This window comes from Tachypleus tridentatus, unplaced genomic scaffold (assembly GCF_004210375.1).
Source record: "Tachypleus tridentatus isolate NWPU-2018 unplaced genomic scaffold, ASM421037v1 Hic_cluster_2, whole genome shotgun sequence".
NCBI lineage: Eukaryota > Metazoa > Arthropoda > Merostomata > Xiphosura > Limulidae > Tachypleus > Tachypleus tridentatus.
This window is the reverse complement of record NW_027467782.1, coordinates 18,754,459-18,773,960: the sequence shown is the minus strand read 5'-3', so window position 1 is coordinate 18,773,960 and position 19,502 is coordinate 18,754,459. Positions and strand designations below refer to the sequence as shown.

The following is a 19,502-nucleotide window of genomic DNA, read 5'->3' as shown; positions in this document are numbered from 1 at the left end:
AAACCCATACAACCAGCAAGATTGTATCACATTATTCGTTACAATAACAAGTAAACGTTTCGCATCGATCGTTCCATCCAATAATTCATAACTTAAAACACACAGCTCAATATATTAATATTGATCATAAAAGACCGATTAAACGAAAAAGACCTTAACATAAGAATAGTATTATCATATAAATTAATATTTACGGCCACAAATAGTGACTGAAACAACACGTGAATGTACTGCAATAGATATAAACCCAACAAATAATGAAGGTATCACAGAAGCAAGAATTCACTGCTCGTCCTCTAAGACTAGAGATGTGAACCTATTAAATAAATTAAATTAACATGACCAAAGACTGATTATAATAGGAGATCTAAATGCTAAAAGTAAGAACTTTGGATATAATAGCACAACGACTAAGATAAGAAAACCATACGAATTTGTAGAACATTGTAACTGTGTGGTGTTAATTATTTAAAATTGACACAGATATGTTCTCTGCACGGTGCTGGTGATATTGCACATTTATGTATATGTTAATCTGAAATTAGTACTAAACGCTCACATTTTAATGCAAGCTTCGGTTTTGACAGTGATTATATACCTATCTGGTGTGTCTTCGATCACGAACCTCCATTAGAATATACACAAAGTAAAATTAAAATTTATTTTTTTAAAAGCTGATGGAAACATGGTGCAAATATTCTGAATCAGTAAGAAATAAAACACAGAAAGACCAACAGTTATATATGAATATTTTCAAATAACTTCTGTTTTACTAAAACTGCAGACCAGACTACACAAAACCATAATCAATATATAATTTGCAATATATGGCAAAAGAATGTACAAATAATAAGTATCATGAAAAAACGACGACAACCAAAAAGAACGTGCATTAATAATTATTATAGTTTAAAAGAAATACATGACAGAACAAATAGTGGATAAAAAAACAACTATTAACTAGCTCATGATAAGCGTTGTATGATGCAACCATAATAACCATGACGCTTATTAACCATAATAAGATATATATATATATATATATATATATATATATACACACATTGCTGGCCAAAATCTTAAGGCCAATGAACATAAAGAAAAAATATGCATTTTGCGTTGCTAGACTCAACCACTTATTTGATTAGAGGTTCGAAAGATGAACATAAGAAAAGGGAAAATAAAAATTTAAAACGTTTTTAGCATTTAACAAGGAAAATGTGACACTATGAAATTAGCCTAAATTCCTAAATACTAGCTGGTCAAAAGTTTAAGACCATACCAAAACGAAATCTTAAACAGGGTAGGAAATGCCCGACAAGAGGTCTCAGTAGTGAGTTGCCCGGCCGTCATTGCGAATAACTTCAAACATTCGCTTTGGCATGGTGGATATAAGCGTTTGCAGAAGGCTGACTGGAATGTTTTTCCAAGTGGTGAAGATGGCTCTACGAAGATCATGCACTGTTTAGAACTGACGTCCATTTCTATAGACTTCCCTTGCCATCCACCCCCAAACATTTTTAATGGGGTTCAGTTCGGGCGAACACGATGGATGCGGGCATTGTGGATTGCAGCGTTGTCCTGCTGAAAGATCCAGTCATTTCCACACAAGCGAGGGCCTTCAGTCAATAAGGATGCTGTCTCCCACATGCCAATGTAGCCAGCTGCTGTACAACGTGAAGCTCCATTGTTCCATGGAAGGAGAAAGCATGATGGAACCTCTTCCACTGTGCCACGTAGAAAATGTCTCCGGTGGGATATCCTTATCGTACCAGTAACGTTGGAAGCGATCTGGACCATCTAGGTTAATTTTTTTCTCATCAAAGAACAACACCTTCGCCCACTTTTCTACGTCCCATGTGTGATGCTTCTCAGCAAAGTTTAACCGAGCTGTTTTGTAATGTGGAAGGAGGCGTGGCCTTTAAAGACGTTTACGGTTTTTAAAGCCTTTCTCCCGTAGATGCCGTTTTATTGTTCTTGAGCTGTATTTTGCGACCATAAGGGCCTTAATCTGGTTCGGCGATCGGCTGGTGTCTTGCCAGACAACCCGTCGAATCCTCCTGCTCAACGCCAGCGAAATTTTCTTGGGCCGACCACTTGAAATTCTCGTTCCGTATCCTTCAGGGTTTTTTCAGAAATTTATAATAGCAGTTTTACTATGCCCAATATCACCAGCGATGGCATTTTGAGAGAGACCATGCTTTAACAGCTCGACAAATGAACACAAATGGCTAAATTTCGATACGTGTTTACTGATTAATGTTTCGTTTCAGTATGGTCTTAAACTTTTGACCAGCTAGTATTTAGGCTAATTTCATAGTATTCACATTTTCCCTATTAAATGCTATTTTTTATTTTCTTATTTTCATCTTTCGAAGCTCTACTCAAATAAGTGATTGAGTCTAACAACACAAAATGCATATTTTTTCTTTATTAATTTCCTATTTTGTTTAGACCCATTTCACAGTTAGTTCCTGGTATAATCAGCAAGTATGAACTCTTCCATATAAGCACATTATTTGCAAACTGGGAAAGAAAGAGGAATTTTTTATGTGTAACACATAAAAAAGTAGAAGTACTTCACTCATATACATTATAAATTGTATAGGGCAAACTACCCCTCATTGCGAGACACTTGCCTCCGGAATAAAATGTACATAGTTGTTCAACACATTAACCCTTACTTTTCTACCAACAAGAACGTTCGAAAGTTATCACTGAGACAAGATGTTATTTTAAAGTAGAGCTAATTTGAAACAGAGGTTGACAAAATACTTAAAAACGATCAGAGATTGCACTTTGAACAAACAACATAGTTTACTTTATTGGCACAAACGAAGATATTTCGTAATATTTGTAAAACTCGTCAATTAAATTTCCCCACTCTTTCAAATGTCTTTTCAATTCAAAATACAAAAACTTATTACTTTGGAACGAGAACGTTATTGGTTTGTTTCGAATTTCGTGCCAAGATACTCGAGGGCTATCTGCGCTCGAGAACGTTATACTTTTGATATAATTACATTTCCATTTTAGCCGTTTCCGAAGCATGTTGTTACACATCAGTGTTCTTTCTTTTTTTCACTATTAACTGTTTTTTGTTGTATTAGAAATGAATTTGAGAGAAATTAAATATGAAAGGAAATAAAACTCGGAAAATATTTTTGTTAATAGTTACCTACAAAAGACAACTGATAAAATTCTTCGGTAGGACAACTGTAATGCTTTGGACGTACAATGCTAAAATCAGAGTTCGGCTCCCGTCGGTAAACAGAGTACTTAACCTGATGTGGCTTTACTATAGGAAAACATACATGGTAAAGACGCTAATAATGTGTGCTTGTGTGTGAAGTTATTTTCCTGACGAAAACATACATTTCGTTATCAGTAAAGAAAATATATAACAAAGCAATACGTGTTACTACTCAGAGAGACATTTAATTGTGTTTTGTTATACCAAAGACACATCGGCTTATCTGCTGTATCCACCAAGGTGAATAGAATAACGTTGTAAAACAGAAGGCTTCCTGGTACCCCACCAGGGAACACTCAAATAGGTTTTTGGCAAGTGATGAGTCTATATGATTTTTAATACGAATTTGTTATTAAATGGCTATAGTACAATAATATTATTTCAATAAAAGTGTCAGTAAATAAATTAATAAAGCGGGGATTTTTCAATTAGGTTTTAACAAAAACAAAAAAGTCTTGATCTTGAAGCAAAATAATAAAACTTCAGTTGACCCGTAAATTGTCGGTATTGTGATTTGCACTTGTCGCAAGCCATTAATACTGGACCTATTACATTTTGAACAAATTTTCTTTTTTTTTTCAAAAATAAGAAGAGTTTATAGAAGGATTATCGGGTCCGGCATGGCCCAGTGTGTTAAGGCGTTTGACTCGTAATTTGAGGGTCGCGGTTTCGAATCCCGGTCGCACCAAACATGCACGCCCTCCCAGCCATGGGAGCGTTATAATGTGACGGTCAATCCCACTATTCGTTGGTAAAAGTTGGCGGTGGGTGGTGATGACTAGCTGACTTCCTGCCAGTCTTACACTGCTAACTTAGGGAGAGCTAGTGCAGATAGCCCTCGACTAGCTTTGCGCGAAATTCAAAAAACAAACAATATTATTTTGAGAACACAATATTTCTCATATCCACTGTCGAAGAAGTGTTCAGGCTATAAAAACTGTTGTTGTAAAAGTAGCTTATATAAGTACTTCACCGATCATCACTGTGTCTTGTAGTTGTAGCACAAATTTTCAACTTTCTAATTCTTGAAAATTCCTAAGGGACTTCATCAAAAATGCACCATTATAACTAATATCAGAAGTGAGATTATTTTGATTAAGATAAGTATACCTTTGACTAATTTCAAGATGACAACCACATCGCGAAGCGACATCCAACCTTTACTAGAAATGATTAAACAATGAATAGAAAGCCAAGAAGAACCAGACAGAAAATTAAAAGAAGAATGAGAAGAAACATGTTGAAAATTGAGCAGGTGCTCATTTTTGTAGATGCGCGCGCAAGCGCTCATTTTGGTACAAAGTGTTATGACCTGCTTTAAAGCAGCATTGATTCTGGGTTCTTGTCTACCATGATGATGGCAGTAGAGGTTTAGTTTCACGGATAATTCTTCCAGCTTCAGCTTTCTCTGTATTCTTGCCAATTACGTTTAGTAATGATGATTCGATAATGATAATTATCTGTCCTGAGTTTCACAATGACAACACTCCAATTGTGACCTCGGCAGGTTTTTTAAGCCCACAATGTCCTACATCAGAAACAGGTTTTCACTTTCTGCATCTATTTTTGGAAAATGTTTATTCCTAATAATGTAGCAAGGCGAGGATAGTTAAATGTAACTAAGAAAGCAAATTATTTTGTATAACAAATCTACAACAGGTGACAAAGTTTGTATTCAAGCTCAATAATAATCTCATAAGGCTGTAAACAATATAAGAGAAGTGTATCTGGATCACTTGTTGCTAATATGTTAAGAAAGATTGAAAACTGATTTAATTAATACCATTACTACTTTTAATGCGCACTACGTGTCTCTATGTATATTCAGTTATTGTACTCGTTATGGCCAGGTGGTTAAGGCGCTCGACTCGTAATCCCCGTCACACCGAACACTTTCAGTCGTGAGGGCGTTATAATGTGACAGTTAATCCAACTGTAAAAGAGTAGCCCAAGAGTTAACAGTGGGTGGTAATGACTAGCTACTTTCCCTCTAGTCTTACACTGCAAAATTGGGGTCGGCTAGTGCAAATAGTTTCCGTGTAGCTTTACGCGAAATTCAAAGAGAAACAAACATTCTAAGGGATATTTTAACAACGTCAAATGCACATTAAAGTGCAGCAAACAGAATGCAAACGTGAGTGAGTTGTTACTAATCAAAGTTAATTTTTCAATGTCTACATTACTGTGTTGTAAATTTAACTACCGTCTCAATAAAACATTGTGGTAACTATTTAATATGGTGAGAATTTTTCCATAAAAGCGTACCAATATAAACTGAGATGGTAGAAAAACTAAATCTTTGCTCTATGTGATGTGTAGCTCGGAAAATGCATTAGTGTCCGAAGTGGAGCTGGAATGGAAGTGGCCAGCTCAAGGATTTTACTATTATCAGCAGCTAAATAGTAGTTGTTAATTTACATTTCAGTCCCTGGCTATGATAGGTGACTTCTGATGGCTAGGATAAAAAAAAAGTCATCTTACAATAGTATACGTTACCATTTTGGAGTCTCACAGCGACTACGTCATTCTAGTCCATGCCACCATGCTCCATTATGTGCAAGCTGGTGACCGTTCACTCTGATAGTATAGTTTCCATTGCAAAATGTTCCATCATAAAGCAGTCACGTAAAAAAACAAACTTATACTTGTTTGCTTTCCTTATTCAGTCTAGTGTACAAAGACGATAATTCTCCATCGCTGTTTCGGCAGTCTAATTCCAAGGATAAATTAATTGGTATGTCTTCGAATGAAAAAGCAGAAATACTTATTGCTTTTCTCTGTACATTCTAGTGCATGATTTATAACGTAGCCAACCCTCTTTTAGCGACACAAATGTGTAGTTTATAAAGTAACCAATCTTCTGTATACTGTGTGGTTTATAATATACCCAGTCCTCTGCATACATTAATGTCTGGTTTATAATGCACTGGCAGCTTTCTATATAATTGTAGTTTATTTTTTGTTTTGCAACATTTTCTACTTGTATGTTAAACAGCCAATTTTATGTTGAACTAATGTAACCTTTTCCAAAATCAGTACATTATAATAGAATAAACAGTGTTGTTACAGTTTTGGTTTACTTTTTAGTCATCATTTGTGATATTGTTTTGTCACAATATGTAACATTAAATAGTGGTTCAAATAGCCATGAAAAAATTTAACAAAATCATAAATAAAGATAAAAAAGTAAACAAAATCAATGATTAAGAAAATAGATAAAAAGAAATGTTGCTTCAACATATTCCTCAGTTTTACAGTGTAAAATGTTTTGTAAAAAACAAAATAAAACTTTTTCTGATTGAATGAAATTAGTCAAATATTGAATAAAACTAAAGGTAAAATTAATCTAATGGAAGAAAAGGGTACTTATAACTTTAAATGTGATTTGTACTTTATATGTACACTCTGTACATACAAATGTTTGGGTATAATGTACCAAACCATCTGTATACTCTAATACGTGGTTTATAGCATACATAATTGAATGTGATTTATGTACAGTGGGAAAAATACTTTAATTTGGCTCAACCAAATAACACAAAGGCTAGAAATATAAGAGCAACTATAAATTCATAAAATTTTAAAAGGGCAGATAGGAGTTTCTTAGCCCATCAAGGATGTCCCTTCCAGCTTCCAACTATCTATTCTTGAACTCAGTTACATTTTCTTCCTCCACTTTTGACTTATTTTTTAACCAGCTCTCTTTAGTTCTCAAAGTCCTTATGATTTTCAGTAAGTTCTAAATTTTCTGAATTTATTATATTTATCTCTACCATGATCTCTTAAACCTTTACTAAACCATACTGGCTTATTCTGCTCCATTTTCCTTTTTTTCTATGTGGAATATGTATTTACTGTATACGTATCAATTTTTCCCTACATGTTTCCCACATCAGTTAAAGGTACCATGTTTCTTCAGTACTACATAAGTAAACTCCCAAACCTAATGGTACACAGGTCACTTGCACTTAAATGCTAGCCAACTACAACTCTATCATATTGACATTAGATATTAATGTTAAATCTAATATTACATTTGTTCTTGTAGGTTCCATAACCAGTTGGAGTATAAAAGTATCTGGAACAATTTTCATAAAGTTATCTCCTTATTATCAGATGCAAAATTATCTCCTAATACTTGCCAAAACTGACTTAACCTTATTGCTATTTTCTCTAATATGCTCAAACATAACAGGATACAATTCATTCCTCACATATAAAGCTACTCCTTCCCCTTTTTATTTCAGTTCTCTACCTGTATTTAATAATATGTAGCTTGGTACATCAAAAAGATTCTTCTCACCACAACTGTTAATATCCAACCAATTCTCAGTGATACACCTTATATCAAAATCCACAGTTTCCAGAACTGCTCTGAACTCATCAATTTTACTTCTAATACTTCTAGCATTATGACAGTAACAATCTGTCATATATTTCAAAACAAATTCATATTTTATACTTGTTGTACATGTTTTCCTATCAATTTCCAATTTTACTAACTTCATAGCCCTCACCTCTGTTTGGTCCTAATTTAAATCTATGAATATAACCAGGTTAACTGTCATTGCTTAACATGTTAACCCTACATTGTTTAAATATAAAACATCCATTTCAAAAAGAATAACCTTCCCATTAAAATTATCCTACAAATTCAACCAAACTATTTGCTCATCCCTACATACTGATTTACGCTTGGCATTCAATCTGAGTGACCAACTTGGTATCTCTACCCCACAATATATTCTTGGCAGTATCCCTGACAAAATCAAGCTATGGCCACTTTCCGTAATGTATGTTTTTATTAATATTTTATACTTATCAGTAAGCTCTTCATATCCATCTTTCCCTACATAATTAGCTTCAACATGTATCACAAAATGTGCATTGATACTAGTATCCTCAACTATCTCTCTGGTTATATCAGTTTTATCCTGTATCCCAACTCACCTATTATTTTATTCCTACTTCTCCACATACCATTGTGTCTACATGCCTAACTACAGAGTCACTTCTCTATTATTTACACTATCATTCTTTGTGCTTCCCCCCTAATCACTGCCAAGTGCTTGGAAGTGGTTATTCAACCTAAATCCAAGTCCATCCCTGTCCCTAAGTGCTTTAGTTTCCAATCTTTCAGCCCTATTTCCATTCTTAGCTCAACTATAAAACACGTTAAAATATTTATGTCTTAAGTAAAGAAGAAAGGTTGGAAAATAATATGGAATGTACATGACATTGTCTTTTTTAATTATGGAAATTGACAGTTACATGACCAATGGCTATTTATATTTATATAGTTGCACATTATAAAATAGTTTATCAGTGTTTCTATAAAGATTTTAATCGTGTATTAAATAACAATTATCAGTCCTCCATTGGCACAGTAGTTTGTCCGTAGACTTATAACACTGTAAACTAGGTTTCAATACCCATGATAGACAGAGCACAGATAACCCAATGTGTAACTTTGTGTTTAATTACAAAAGAAAACATTTATTTTTCAAGTATTTTAAATATTTTAATAAATTCCTTGAATGTAGAAATTTAAATATTTTTCTGCTAATATAGTTTCGTATGATGTAGCTATCAATAAAAATTCATTTTTCACCAATGGGAAAAAAAGTGATTGATTAATCATGCATAAAGTTTTTATAGTAATGATAATTAATATATTTGATTCTTAGTTTTAACAGGACTTTTTAGTTCATTAATTTACATTTTCTTTAAATGAAATGTTCCAGTACCTGTGTATTTTTTACAATTACAGAAAATATATTACAGGTTATATATAAGGACCACAGATTTCCAGTGTAATTAAGCATTCTTATAAATTAAACTGTATTTGTGTCCAAAAATATTTTTCAAACATTATTCATCTTACATTTCCCTTTGAGTCTACAACAACAAAAAATGGATTTACTCATGAAGACACTTTCCAAAAACTAAAACACCATGTAAGAGAAATTCTGAGCTTTCAATTGGTTATAAACACTTCATAGAGCAAAGTAAGCACATGTAAACAATCATTTCCAAAGACAGAAGAAATGGGCAGAACCAACTTTTTTGATTCTGCTTCTTATTTTTTATTATATATTCTAGCTCGTCGAAATTTTGTAATTTAAATTTCTATTTGTTAAATACTATAAAATTGGACATCACAATTGTATAATTTAAACCAAAGAAGCATTCAGTATAATATGTGATGCACAAAAATTGATATTTAGGAATTGGTTTTATTATTTATTTTTAAATTAATTAATTAATTAACTATTGTATAATATTACATTTGAATTACAGTTTACAATCTGATACCACATGTATTCATAAAATAGTGGTTCAATAAAAGTTATGTAAATCTACAAATGTAGTAACATCCCCTGACCCCTACACACAGTAATATGGTTAAGAAGGTGTAGAATGAAACAAATCCAAATATTAGTACAAAATAATAAATAACATTCAAACCACCAGAAGCAATGCTTAAAAATTATATATGCTGTTGCACTGTTCTAACAGTGTGAAAGCCCCGTCTTCATATACTGTATGGTTTATGGAAAATGTGCATGAAGGATGCTATGCTTTGGACATCAAAGCTTTTTAATAGCATCTTTTGCAAGGGCAACAATGCTGCAAATACACAAAGCTTGGTTTTGCTAAATACAAGCAAAATCATGTCAACAATAAAGAAGATTATATAATTTCATTATAGCAGTAACTTAGTTGTTAAACATCATAATACTATTGTATTAATTCACCACATATATATATTTCTACATATCACACATGGCATTTGGAGCACAATGAAAGCTAATCACTGAGATGTTACTGACTAGTAGCAGCATATCCTTAGTTGAAATATATCATGCAGACTCTTGCCTAAGTGTCACACAAAGAGGGATATCTATGAATGGGTTAACATTCAAAGAGTCATATCCATAGTTTCATGAAATAGTTGTATTGTACTTTATACTTCCTTCTATATATGAAACTTTATTGTTGTGAGATGTAGCAGCTACTTCTCTGGATACTTGTAATCTGATTTGGTGAGTGGTCAAGTAAAGAGAGGAAATGGAAATGGTCATTCATGATTTGCCATTAAAATTTATTTGTAATGTCTTTCTTGAACATGCTACATGTTTGTGCTTTAGTTATTCACATAGAGCAATCTTTAGGGCAACTAGTTTTATGAAAAATATTGTTTTTGTCACTGCAAAAATATCAAAATTTCCATTAACAATATGTTCACAGAATCTCTCATTAACTTCGTCACTTCTCACCAACATGTGTAAAAGGGTGCAAATATCATGTGTTATCTATTAGATAAAATACTTGGCTATACAAGCAACAGACCATTTTAAATGAGAAGATTTTCACCAACTGTTCCGTTTATTTATAGAAGTTGGAATTTTTTTTTAGTATGATTTATTTTTTTCCAAAATCTGATGTTTCAAACAAGACAGGTTTTCTTAATTCCTTAAAGCTGCTATGAATCATTTATGAATGGATTTTTTAGCCCACCTCAAGCCCACCACCACCCCTCCAAAGTGTACTCTTCTATCAAAACTATAGAGAATCCTAGCTAAAAATTAAATATCCACGTTGTTTAGATGTAAATATCCAGTGTACCTTTTAAAGATTATAAATGTCATTACACCAGATGCAGAAATTAACACCTAAGGTAAACAACACATATAAATGTCATTTATATCAAATGCAGAAATTAACACCTGAGGTAAACAACACATATAACCTGAAGTCAGCTTGAATATCTAATGAGTATAAAGTTTTTGGCAATATCAACCTGAGGCATGTTTACTGCAGTTTTGAAAACTTATTTTAAAAAATCAAATACAACAAGATTTTCAAACATATTTCATACAAATATCTTTGATAGTATGTATCAAATGTAAAGTTCAATTAAACATTGTTGCTTACAATTACAAGTACTGTATTAAATATAGTTTTGTTTCTAAAATATGTTAAGTACTTTTCCCTTTTATAATTACTTGCAGCAAAGCACACATATTTTGAAGGCTGTAATTGTACAGACTGATCCAGTGTCAAATACACAAGTCATATTCATAGAAACAGTTGTTTTTCTACAGACTTAAAAAAGCTGTTGTGAAACAATAAGTGTGGCTGTGGAAATAGGTCACAAAAACTTTCAAGTTCAAGATGTGTAACAGAATTTATGATAAAAGTTTATAACTGCAGCATACTTAAGTAATGATTGTCAATATACTGAAAGGTAAATTGAATATTTAACACAAAGTATGTGAAATGATGAGCAATTTTTGAAACATTGACCTTTCTTCTTTAGAAGCAAACTGAGAATCAGTTTAAAAAACAAGTGCTCAGGTTATAGGATTTATTTTGTATCAAGACTTCTTGAACCTACATGTTTTCCAGACTCAAAGTTCTATAATAATAGTTTTAATTGTTGTTTACTATTTTGTTAAAACTGTTACAATCTGTTCCCATTTCTTTTAAAATCACACAAATAAGTCAAACTAAAAGTACTTGTTACTTCTCTTTAATGAAGTGTGTGCATATCATTTGAACAAAGAATTAATACAAATTCAACAATCAGATGGCCAACGTAATATGTAGAACTGTAAGCATCCATTGTTTCTTTTTAGTGAAATGTGTGCATGTCATCTGAACAATGAATTACCACCCTAGATTCATCAAAATGATACTACTAGTATGTAGGTCTGTAAGAATCTAGTGCTTCTATATGAATTGTGTGTTTATCATATAGACAAAAAATTGACACAACTAGATCCAAGAATCAGCCTTTTGTTAAAGGAAACTTCAAGGAAGTATTACAGTGCACATTCATAACACTTGGATGATGTTATTTATTAGTTTATTTTGTGCATTCTGCTAATAAATTACAGCATTGTGATTCATATGATTAACCTTGTTTTACATTATCTTTTAAGATGCATGTATAAATTATCATTTAGATACTGAACAAACATAACCAAATATGTGAACCTGAGAAAACAGTATGGCTGTGATACATTTCTCTGATGTAGTCTCAGTGGTTTATGATAACTTTATGTTCTAGTTTCACTGTAGTTACCCATACTATCAATTTTTTTAAAATTTCTCCTGTGGACAAAACTACGTAATCAGTGCAGGCAGAAAATAAGTAATAAGTGTGCTGAATTAACAAGCCTAAAATGTATTGTTCAATTAACTTAATAATGTTATTTTTGACATATGTTTATGATAATAAGCATATTTAATTGTAACCATGAAATAAAATCTACTCATTTGAAAACCCATGATTACATTGTTCACAAAACTAAAGTGTTAGTTAAACATAAAATGGTAAACTGACTGGCAATACAAAGGACCCAACACAAAGCCCTGAAGAACACCATTTACAACGATAATCTTGTCAGACATAATTCTATTTCTTACTACTCTCCAACCAATTTTCTAACCAGTTTAATAACATTTCCCCCACACCCATACAGTTAATTTTTATAGCAAGTCTTTTGTTAGGCACATTTTATCAAATGCTTTCTGAAAATCAAGGTAAACTATATCCACAGTATTTCCTTCATAAACTCTTGCAGTAACATTCTCAAAGAATGTCAGAATGTTTGTTAAACAAGATATTCTTTCAGTGACACCACACTGGCTCTGACATTATGTCAAACTACTTTAAGTGATCCTGCAATGCACCTTTAATCACAATCTCCAAAATCCTTCCAACCACCGATGTAAGACTAACTGGCCTATAATTGCTTCGACAATGTGCATCACCTCCTTTAAATATTAAACTAACATTAGTCAACTTCCAGTCTTCTTTCACTACTTAATGATCTATAAAAACTATTAGCTTGTTATTCAAAAATAAATTCTTTATGTTCCTTTAAAACTCCAGAATAAATGTTGTCTGGCCCAGGAATTTAACAGTTTTGAGGTTTCCCAACATTTATTACAATTTCAGAAAGAAAAATTAAAACTGTTATTTCAATACTTTTCTTATACATTACGTACTCTAGTTGACAATAACACTTTAATTTTCCTTTATAAAAAGTGAAAACAATCTATAATTTAACAAGTTTATGATCTTGTAATCTTCTACAATCAGCTTCCCACTATCACTTTTAAGATGCTCAATTCCCATTCTAACATTTTGCTTACCAATCACATAACTAGAAATTCCTTATTGTTTGATTTTAATCTCTCAGCCAATGTTCTTTCATATAGAGTTTTTGCCCTTCTATTTTCCTTTTAAACCTGTTCTCTTGATATCCTACAGTCTTCCAAGTCCTTATTAGTTACAGTAAGTTTGAATTTCTTGAATTTTTATGTTTATCCATAATATAGTTTCTTTAGCCTATACTAAACCATACTTTACTGCCTTATTTTTTCTGTAGGGAATATGTATGTTCTGCATGAAAATGAATGTTTCCCTAAATGCTTTCCACATCTGTTCAAGATCCCAACTTTTAGTCCAATCTATGGATGCCAGATCATGTCTCATTCCATAAACATTGGCTTTCCTGAATTTAGAAGCAGGATTAAATCGTTTTTAAATTCTACAAGCAGTAAAATTCCAAACCTAATAGTGCAATGGCTGCTTGCACTTAAATGCCCACCAGTCACAACTTCTGTTTATCATATTAACATAAGATGATAATATTAAATCTAGCTTCCTCATTTGTAGGTTTTGACACCAGCTGGAAAATAAAAGAATTTATAAGTTTTCAAAAACCTATCCCCCTCACTGTCAAACTGAAAATTCTCCAATCAATACCCCTAAAATTAAAGTCTCCCATAATAACATCCTTTTCAGGTACCATTCTGATCTCATTATACAGTTTCTGATTAACTTCTACATTCTAATATCATGATCTATAACAAATCTCAATTACAAGACTTTTCCATCTATATCCACTAACACTAACCTAAATTGACTCAAACTTATCACTGTTTTCTTTAATATGATCCAACTCAACAGAATGCAATTCACTCCTCACATATAAAGCTACACCCCTCTTTGTTTTTCATACTCTATCTCTAGTAAATAATCTGTAGCCTGGTATTTTGAAAAAATTCCACAGTCAAAGTTGTTAATATCCAACCACATTTCAGCGATACCCATAATATCAAAATACTCAGTTTCCACAACCCCAGCACGCAAGGTGACGTTGAATAAACGTTGAAATGAGGTTGGAAAGGTTGAAGAATGGTTGAGGTTGGATACTCAACGTCTAACCAACGTTGAGAATTGGTTGTATGGCCAACCATGCTAACTGCGTTGAGAGTGTGACGTTGATTAAACGTCGGAACAACGTCTGAATATTGACGTAGCCAATGGCGTTGAATATACGACATATAATCAACGTTGAGGACTTGTGGTATGGCCAACCATTGCAGTTACGTGGAGCGACAGACGTTGATTCATCGTTGCATCAAAGACAAATTATCCACGTGAAAAACACGACATTTATTCAATGTTGAGAACATGTAGTTTTGCTAAACGTTCAAATATCGTTGAGTGACAGACGTCAGGGGCGTAGCTAGAGAGTTATGAAAGTATATACGGTGTAGGGAGAGCCCCGCCCAACCACCCAGGTGACAACAAAATTTTACGTGCAGGCAGGTTCATAAACTGTAGGCCTATATGAAAACTTGGAATTCAAACGTGACACATTTGGTATTTCGCATCACGATCTGTTTAGACTTAGTTTGGCCTTGTGCAGTCCAGCTCGTGTCTACAGGCTGAGCGCGGTGTGCACCAAAGCGATGCGGGTGGTTATCTGATATCGCTGACCTACTAGTATCGCGCGCAAACCGTTGATAGCCTTTGTGTTAGCTGCGTGGTCACTTGCTGAAGGAGACATTGCTCGTTAAGCACGTTCAGTACTGCTACCGTTGCCATCAAAGAAACCTGATTTTTAATTCCAAAGGTTACTAGCACCAGGTAAGTTAGGTCCAGTGAAATTAAGTTTTGCCTTTGGATATTTGAAGCATTGCTTGCAGGTTTTGTGTATCCATCTAATTGGATAGAAACGGTATTAGTCAAACTGCGCATGTTCAAATTGGTGATTGTTGAAATTCAAAAAGATTGTGATTAAGGTTGTGGAAGATTGGTTTGATTAATCACAAACATCGATCTTGAAGCCATTTCCGAGACTTCAAACCTACCTAGGGGCCTATTTAATGTAAGATATGCCGATCTTCCGATTTCAGTTGATTTTTTCACAAACTTCAGAAGAAATTTCAGTACTTTTTTAATACTGGTACCGTAGCTCTCAAAAGGCTACATCATAGTAGTATTAGGCATTGTTAAATAATGTAGCATAAGAAGTTTCTGATTCTGGGAAAAAATTTGCCAATCTACCCAAGGCTATAGAGTCTATCTAATTTGTACTGGCTCTCTGCTTGGTTCCAGTTGCTTACTCCTGTGGGCATTGTTTTCCTCCCTCTTCAATTTGCACTGTTGTAGGCATTTATTGTTATTGAAACATACAGAGCATCTTATTAATAGACACCCAAAGTAATTTTTTCGCTATATCTAATTGTTAGCTAAGATAGTTATTGTTACAAGTAGTTTTCTAAAGTTTCAAATTAATAGTATAATAGACTTGCTGTCACAGCTGTGAAGGGCAACAGGACATTAGTTTAATGGACTTAAATGCTTAATATTACCATAATTTTGGCCATTTTGCCCTGTGACTATGTGATCACTACAAATTCAGGGTCAGGGTTCCCGTACCTACTATTTCTGGAGTTCCTTAAAATTTGGCTGCATCCTTGCACATCTTGAAATTTGCAATTTCTTCCTGCTGCACAAAGAAAAAGTATTTAACCTTTGAATTAGAACCATTTAGTGAAGATCAATTGAAATATTTCAGTCCATTTTAAATTCCTTATTAGTCATAGGACTGTCATGAAATACAGAAACCATGTCTGGAAAAAGACCAGCTTCTGAGAGAGGTATGGGAACATCACAGTGGAGCCTAAAATGGAGAGCTAAGCAAAAAGCTGAGGAATATATTCTAGAAATTTGTGAAAATGGCACTGAAAAGGAAATGCATGTGAAAGAAAATGAATATTCAGTGTATGAGGAAGCCCATGCTTATGTTAACAATAGCGGGAACATTACTTTTTGGAAGGGGTGCAGTGAAGATGGTGATTCTTCACCTTCAAAAAATGCAGGGAGCACAACTGGGGAAGTGGAAAGTGAAGGTGACATTTCATGTAATACCATGTCTCAAGCTGAAACAGATGACAGAGATTTATACGGATTCATGATAGGCCCCAGTGATCAGCCTTGTTTAGGTGATATTATGGCTCAAGAGCCAGTGAATAAGTTTTCTGATGATGATCACAATGATGATAAAGGTTCTGATGGAGAACCTGACTTGGCTGATGAAATAGGGTCTTGGGCTGTAAAACACAAAATTACACACAGAGCACTTGGAGACCTTCTCCACATTCTTTGCAAAAAAAATCCAAGTTTGCCAAAAGATCCTAGAACTTTGCTTAAAACAAGCACTAGCATTACAGTTAAGCCTATTGCAGGAGGGTTGTATCACCATTTTGGAATATCTAAAGGAATTAACCAAATGCTGTATCCTGAATCTATTCCAGGTGTAAAAAAGTTGTTGCTCCAAATTAATATTGATGGGCTGCCATTATTTAAAAGTTCTAAACTGCAGTTTTGGCCTATTTTAGGAATGCTGGACCATAAGGGCTTGAAACAACCATTTTTAATAGGCTTATTTAGGGGATCTGCATGTGACCAAAATTATCCTCTTTTGAAGATGGAGCACAGCAATGGTCCTGTTCCAGAATTATTTGAAGTTTACAACCAGTATGGCCAACTCTTTTTACCAAGATTTTGTATCACTTTGGATCAGGCAAACAATTGTGTGCTACTTAATGGGGAAATATGTATTGTGCAGAATTTGCTTGCCAAACATGGCCAATCTGAGGATATTTTCCTAGTTGTTAAACAGTTTGCAGAGGTAAATGACTTTTTCAAACACCCTCTGAGGTCTTCAGACTTAGGAATTCATCATGTTTCCAACCTGAAACCTGAATTAGTTGTGGTTTCAATTTCCAGATTAAATGGAAAATGTGCTCTCTGGCCTAGCAAGTCAGGCTATATAGCAGTTCCACTCAATCATACAAATGAGTAAATCAAATGCAGTGATGTGTCATATCAGGGGTTATTCTGTACACTTCAGGCCCTTTCCTACTAAAGAGAAAATATTTTTTTATTTGGTATTTGGTGAAGGGGGAATTTTTTATTTGTGTATGGGTGTATATGTGTGTTGGGGGGGGGGTATGTCAATTATAATAATTCTGCAAGGGAACAGGGGCCAAGGTGCTTTATCAGCTTCATACTTATGTATGAGAAATACCATAATGTTCAACTGACTAACCTGTAGAAAGGGGGAACTGTTATGATGGAGCTGTAACATTCATGTCACATTACATCTATACAGCACAGGGTTTTCATTAGCTTTTACATAAGGAGGCAAGTTGAAAACTTCAGTAGCTAGGTTAAAATAGGTCTGTGTCTGTATATTTAACACTGTGAGGAACAAATTTCAGTGCTGGTAAATTGAACTGTATCACTCTGTAACAGGCAGTGAACCTGTTTACTGGCATTAAAAGCAAACCCTGACAGCAGCTTATAACAGGGGCCTTGAGAATATGCAGTTTGACTAATTTGGATGTTCAGGAGATTTTTTGGTATTTGTCTGAGTCCATTTTACAATTATAAAGTGAAAAAGGATAAGGTAATTTCTTCTTTAGCAAAGACTGAGTGAACAGATAATTTTATGTAGATATAGCATATACATTTACACAAATGTCACATCTGCAAGCAAATTTTGACATTGATATATTTTATGAATATTACTGTAGTATGTTTAGTATTTTAAATGGAAAATTGTAAAAATTAGAAAATCAGGTTTCTTAAAGGCAGCATAGTTACATGGCTAATGTTGACAGATCCAACCAAATGGAGGTGGAAATTAGAGAATATGTGATAGTAGTGTTCACAAAGGACAATGAAGTTGGGGTGGCACCATCAGACTGGCTATTGGATGAATGCACCATTAAGTGGCCGAACAAAAAAGGTCAAAGCCTGAATAAAGCTGTTCTGGACAGAATGCCTCCAGAGGATCATTGGGATGAGTATGATGTTAGAGTCATCTATTCAGATGGTAAGTTGAAAACTACAATAATACATGGTGCATGGAAATTTATTTATGTTTCCACTTTGTGTCCATATAGATCTTAGTAGAGGACGTGTTCTGTTATAAAGTATCTGTCTAGCAAAAATATCATGAGGTACATTCCATATATGTCAACATAAAAAAAATCAAAACAATTTTTTAAAACCTGTCCTTATCATAATTACATATGCATTTTAAGTAGTAGATGTGAACTGCATGTTGAGCAAGTACATGTAATGTTTAGTGAACCTGTGAGATGTTGGCAAACTGGAAGAATGACATCTGTTCCTCCGACGTCTGTTAGCACACTGACACAGGCATGCATGTACAAAGGTTTCTCAGGCCCTGCTCAGTGGAAGTCTACCTGTCTCCTGAATTTTTCAGATTTGAATATTTGAGTGACAGAAAAGTGATATACCTGTTACTTGAGACTCTTTTGTCTTTACAGATGACTATGTTAAGGTGAGAGGGAAATTAAGTTCTGCAGAGGACACCTCTTCTCTTGAAACAGATGATCCAGAAGCTAAAAATTCTGAAAATGGACCAAGAATTTGCACCAGAAAGAGAAAGTATGCTTTGCTAGTGCAAGAGCAAAATTTGCCATATTTTATATAACATCTTATTAAATATTTTTGAGAAAGGTATTTTAATTTCAACAAAGGCAGTTTCAAAATTTACAAACGTAGTTCTGTGTAACAGGGGTGGATACAGGGTTTGCTTAAGGAGGGTGCCAGCCTTCTCCGAACCACAAACCAGTATTTTTCCACTCATAAGCACTACTTTGTTAGGTGAAGTTAGAAACTGGAAAACATAAAAATAGTACTTTAAGCATACAGGCACCCAGTCTTTAGGCCATCAATTTTCATGGGGGCAAGGTGGCACAAGAATGCACCACAACCCACCACCACCCCAATCTGCCACTGTAATTAACCTGTTTTAATACTGGTATTTATGTGCTTTTTATTTGACCACAATGAAGAGCAGGGAAAATATATATTCTTAAATTCACCTACCTTCTGTGGGTT

The 19,502-nt window shown here is 33.8% G+C and overlaps 2 protein-coding genes across 2 annotated transcripts; both read left to right on the top strand.

Annotated features, from left to right (window-relative positions):
* The first annotated feature begins 16,013 nt into the window (after positions 1-16,013).
* Positions 16,014-18,067, top strand: LOC143242660 (uncharacterized). Its single transcript, XM_076486129.1, has one exon. The coding sequence runs from the start codon at positions 16,192-16,194 to the stop codon at positions 17,428-17,430; it is 1,239 nt and encodes a 412-aa protein (XP_076342244.1). The 5' UTR covers positions 16,014-16,191; the 3' UTR covers positions 17,431-18,067.
* A 27-nt stretch (positions 18,068-18,094) lies between these two features.
* On the top strand, positions 18,095-19,092 carry LOC143242212 (uncharacterized). The gene is made up of 2 exons (XM_076485582.1): positions 18,095-18,465; positions 18,926-19,092. Exons 1-2 carry the CDS (start codon positions 18,234-18,236, stop codon positions 19,090-19,092), a joined length of 399 nt encoding a protein of 132 aa, XP_076341697.1. The 5' UTR covers positions 18,095-18,233.
* Positions 19,093-19,502: the final 410 nt, after the last annotated feature.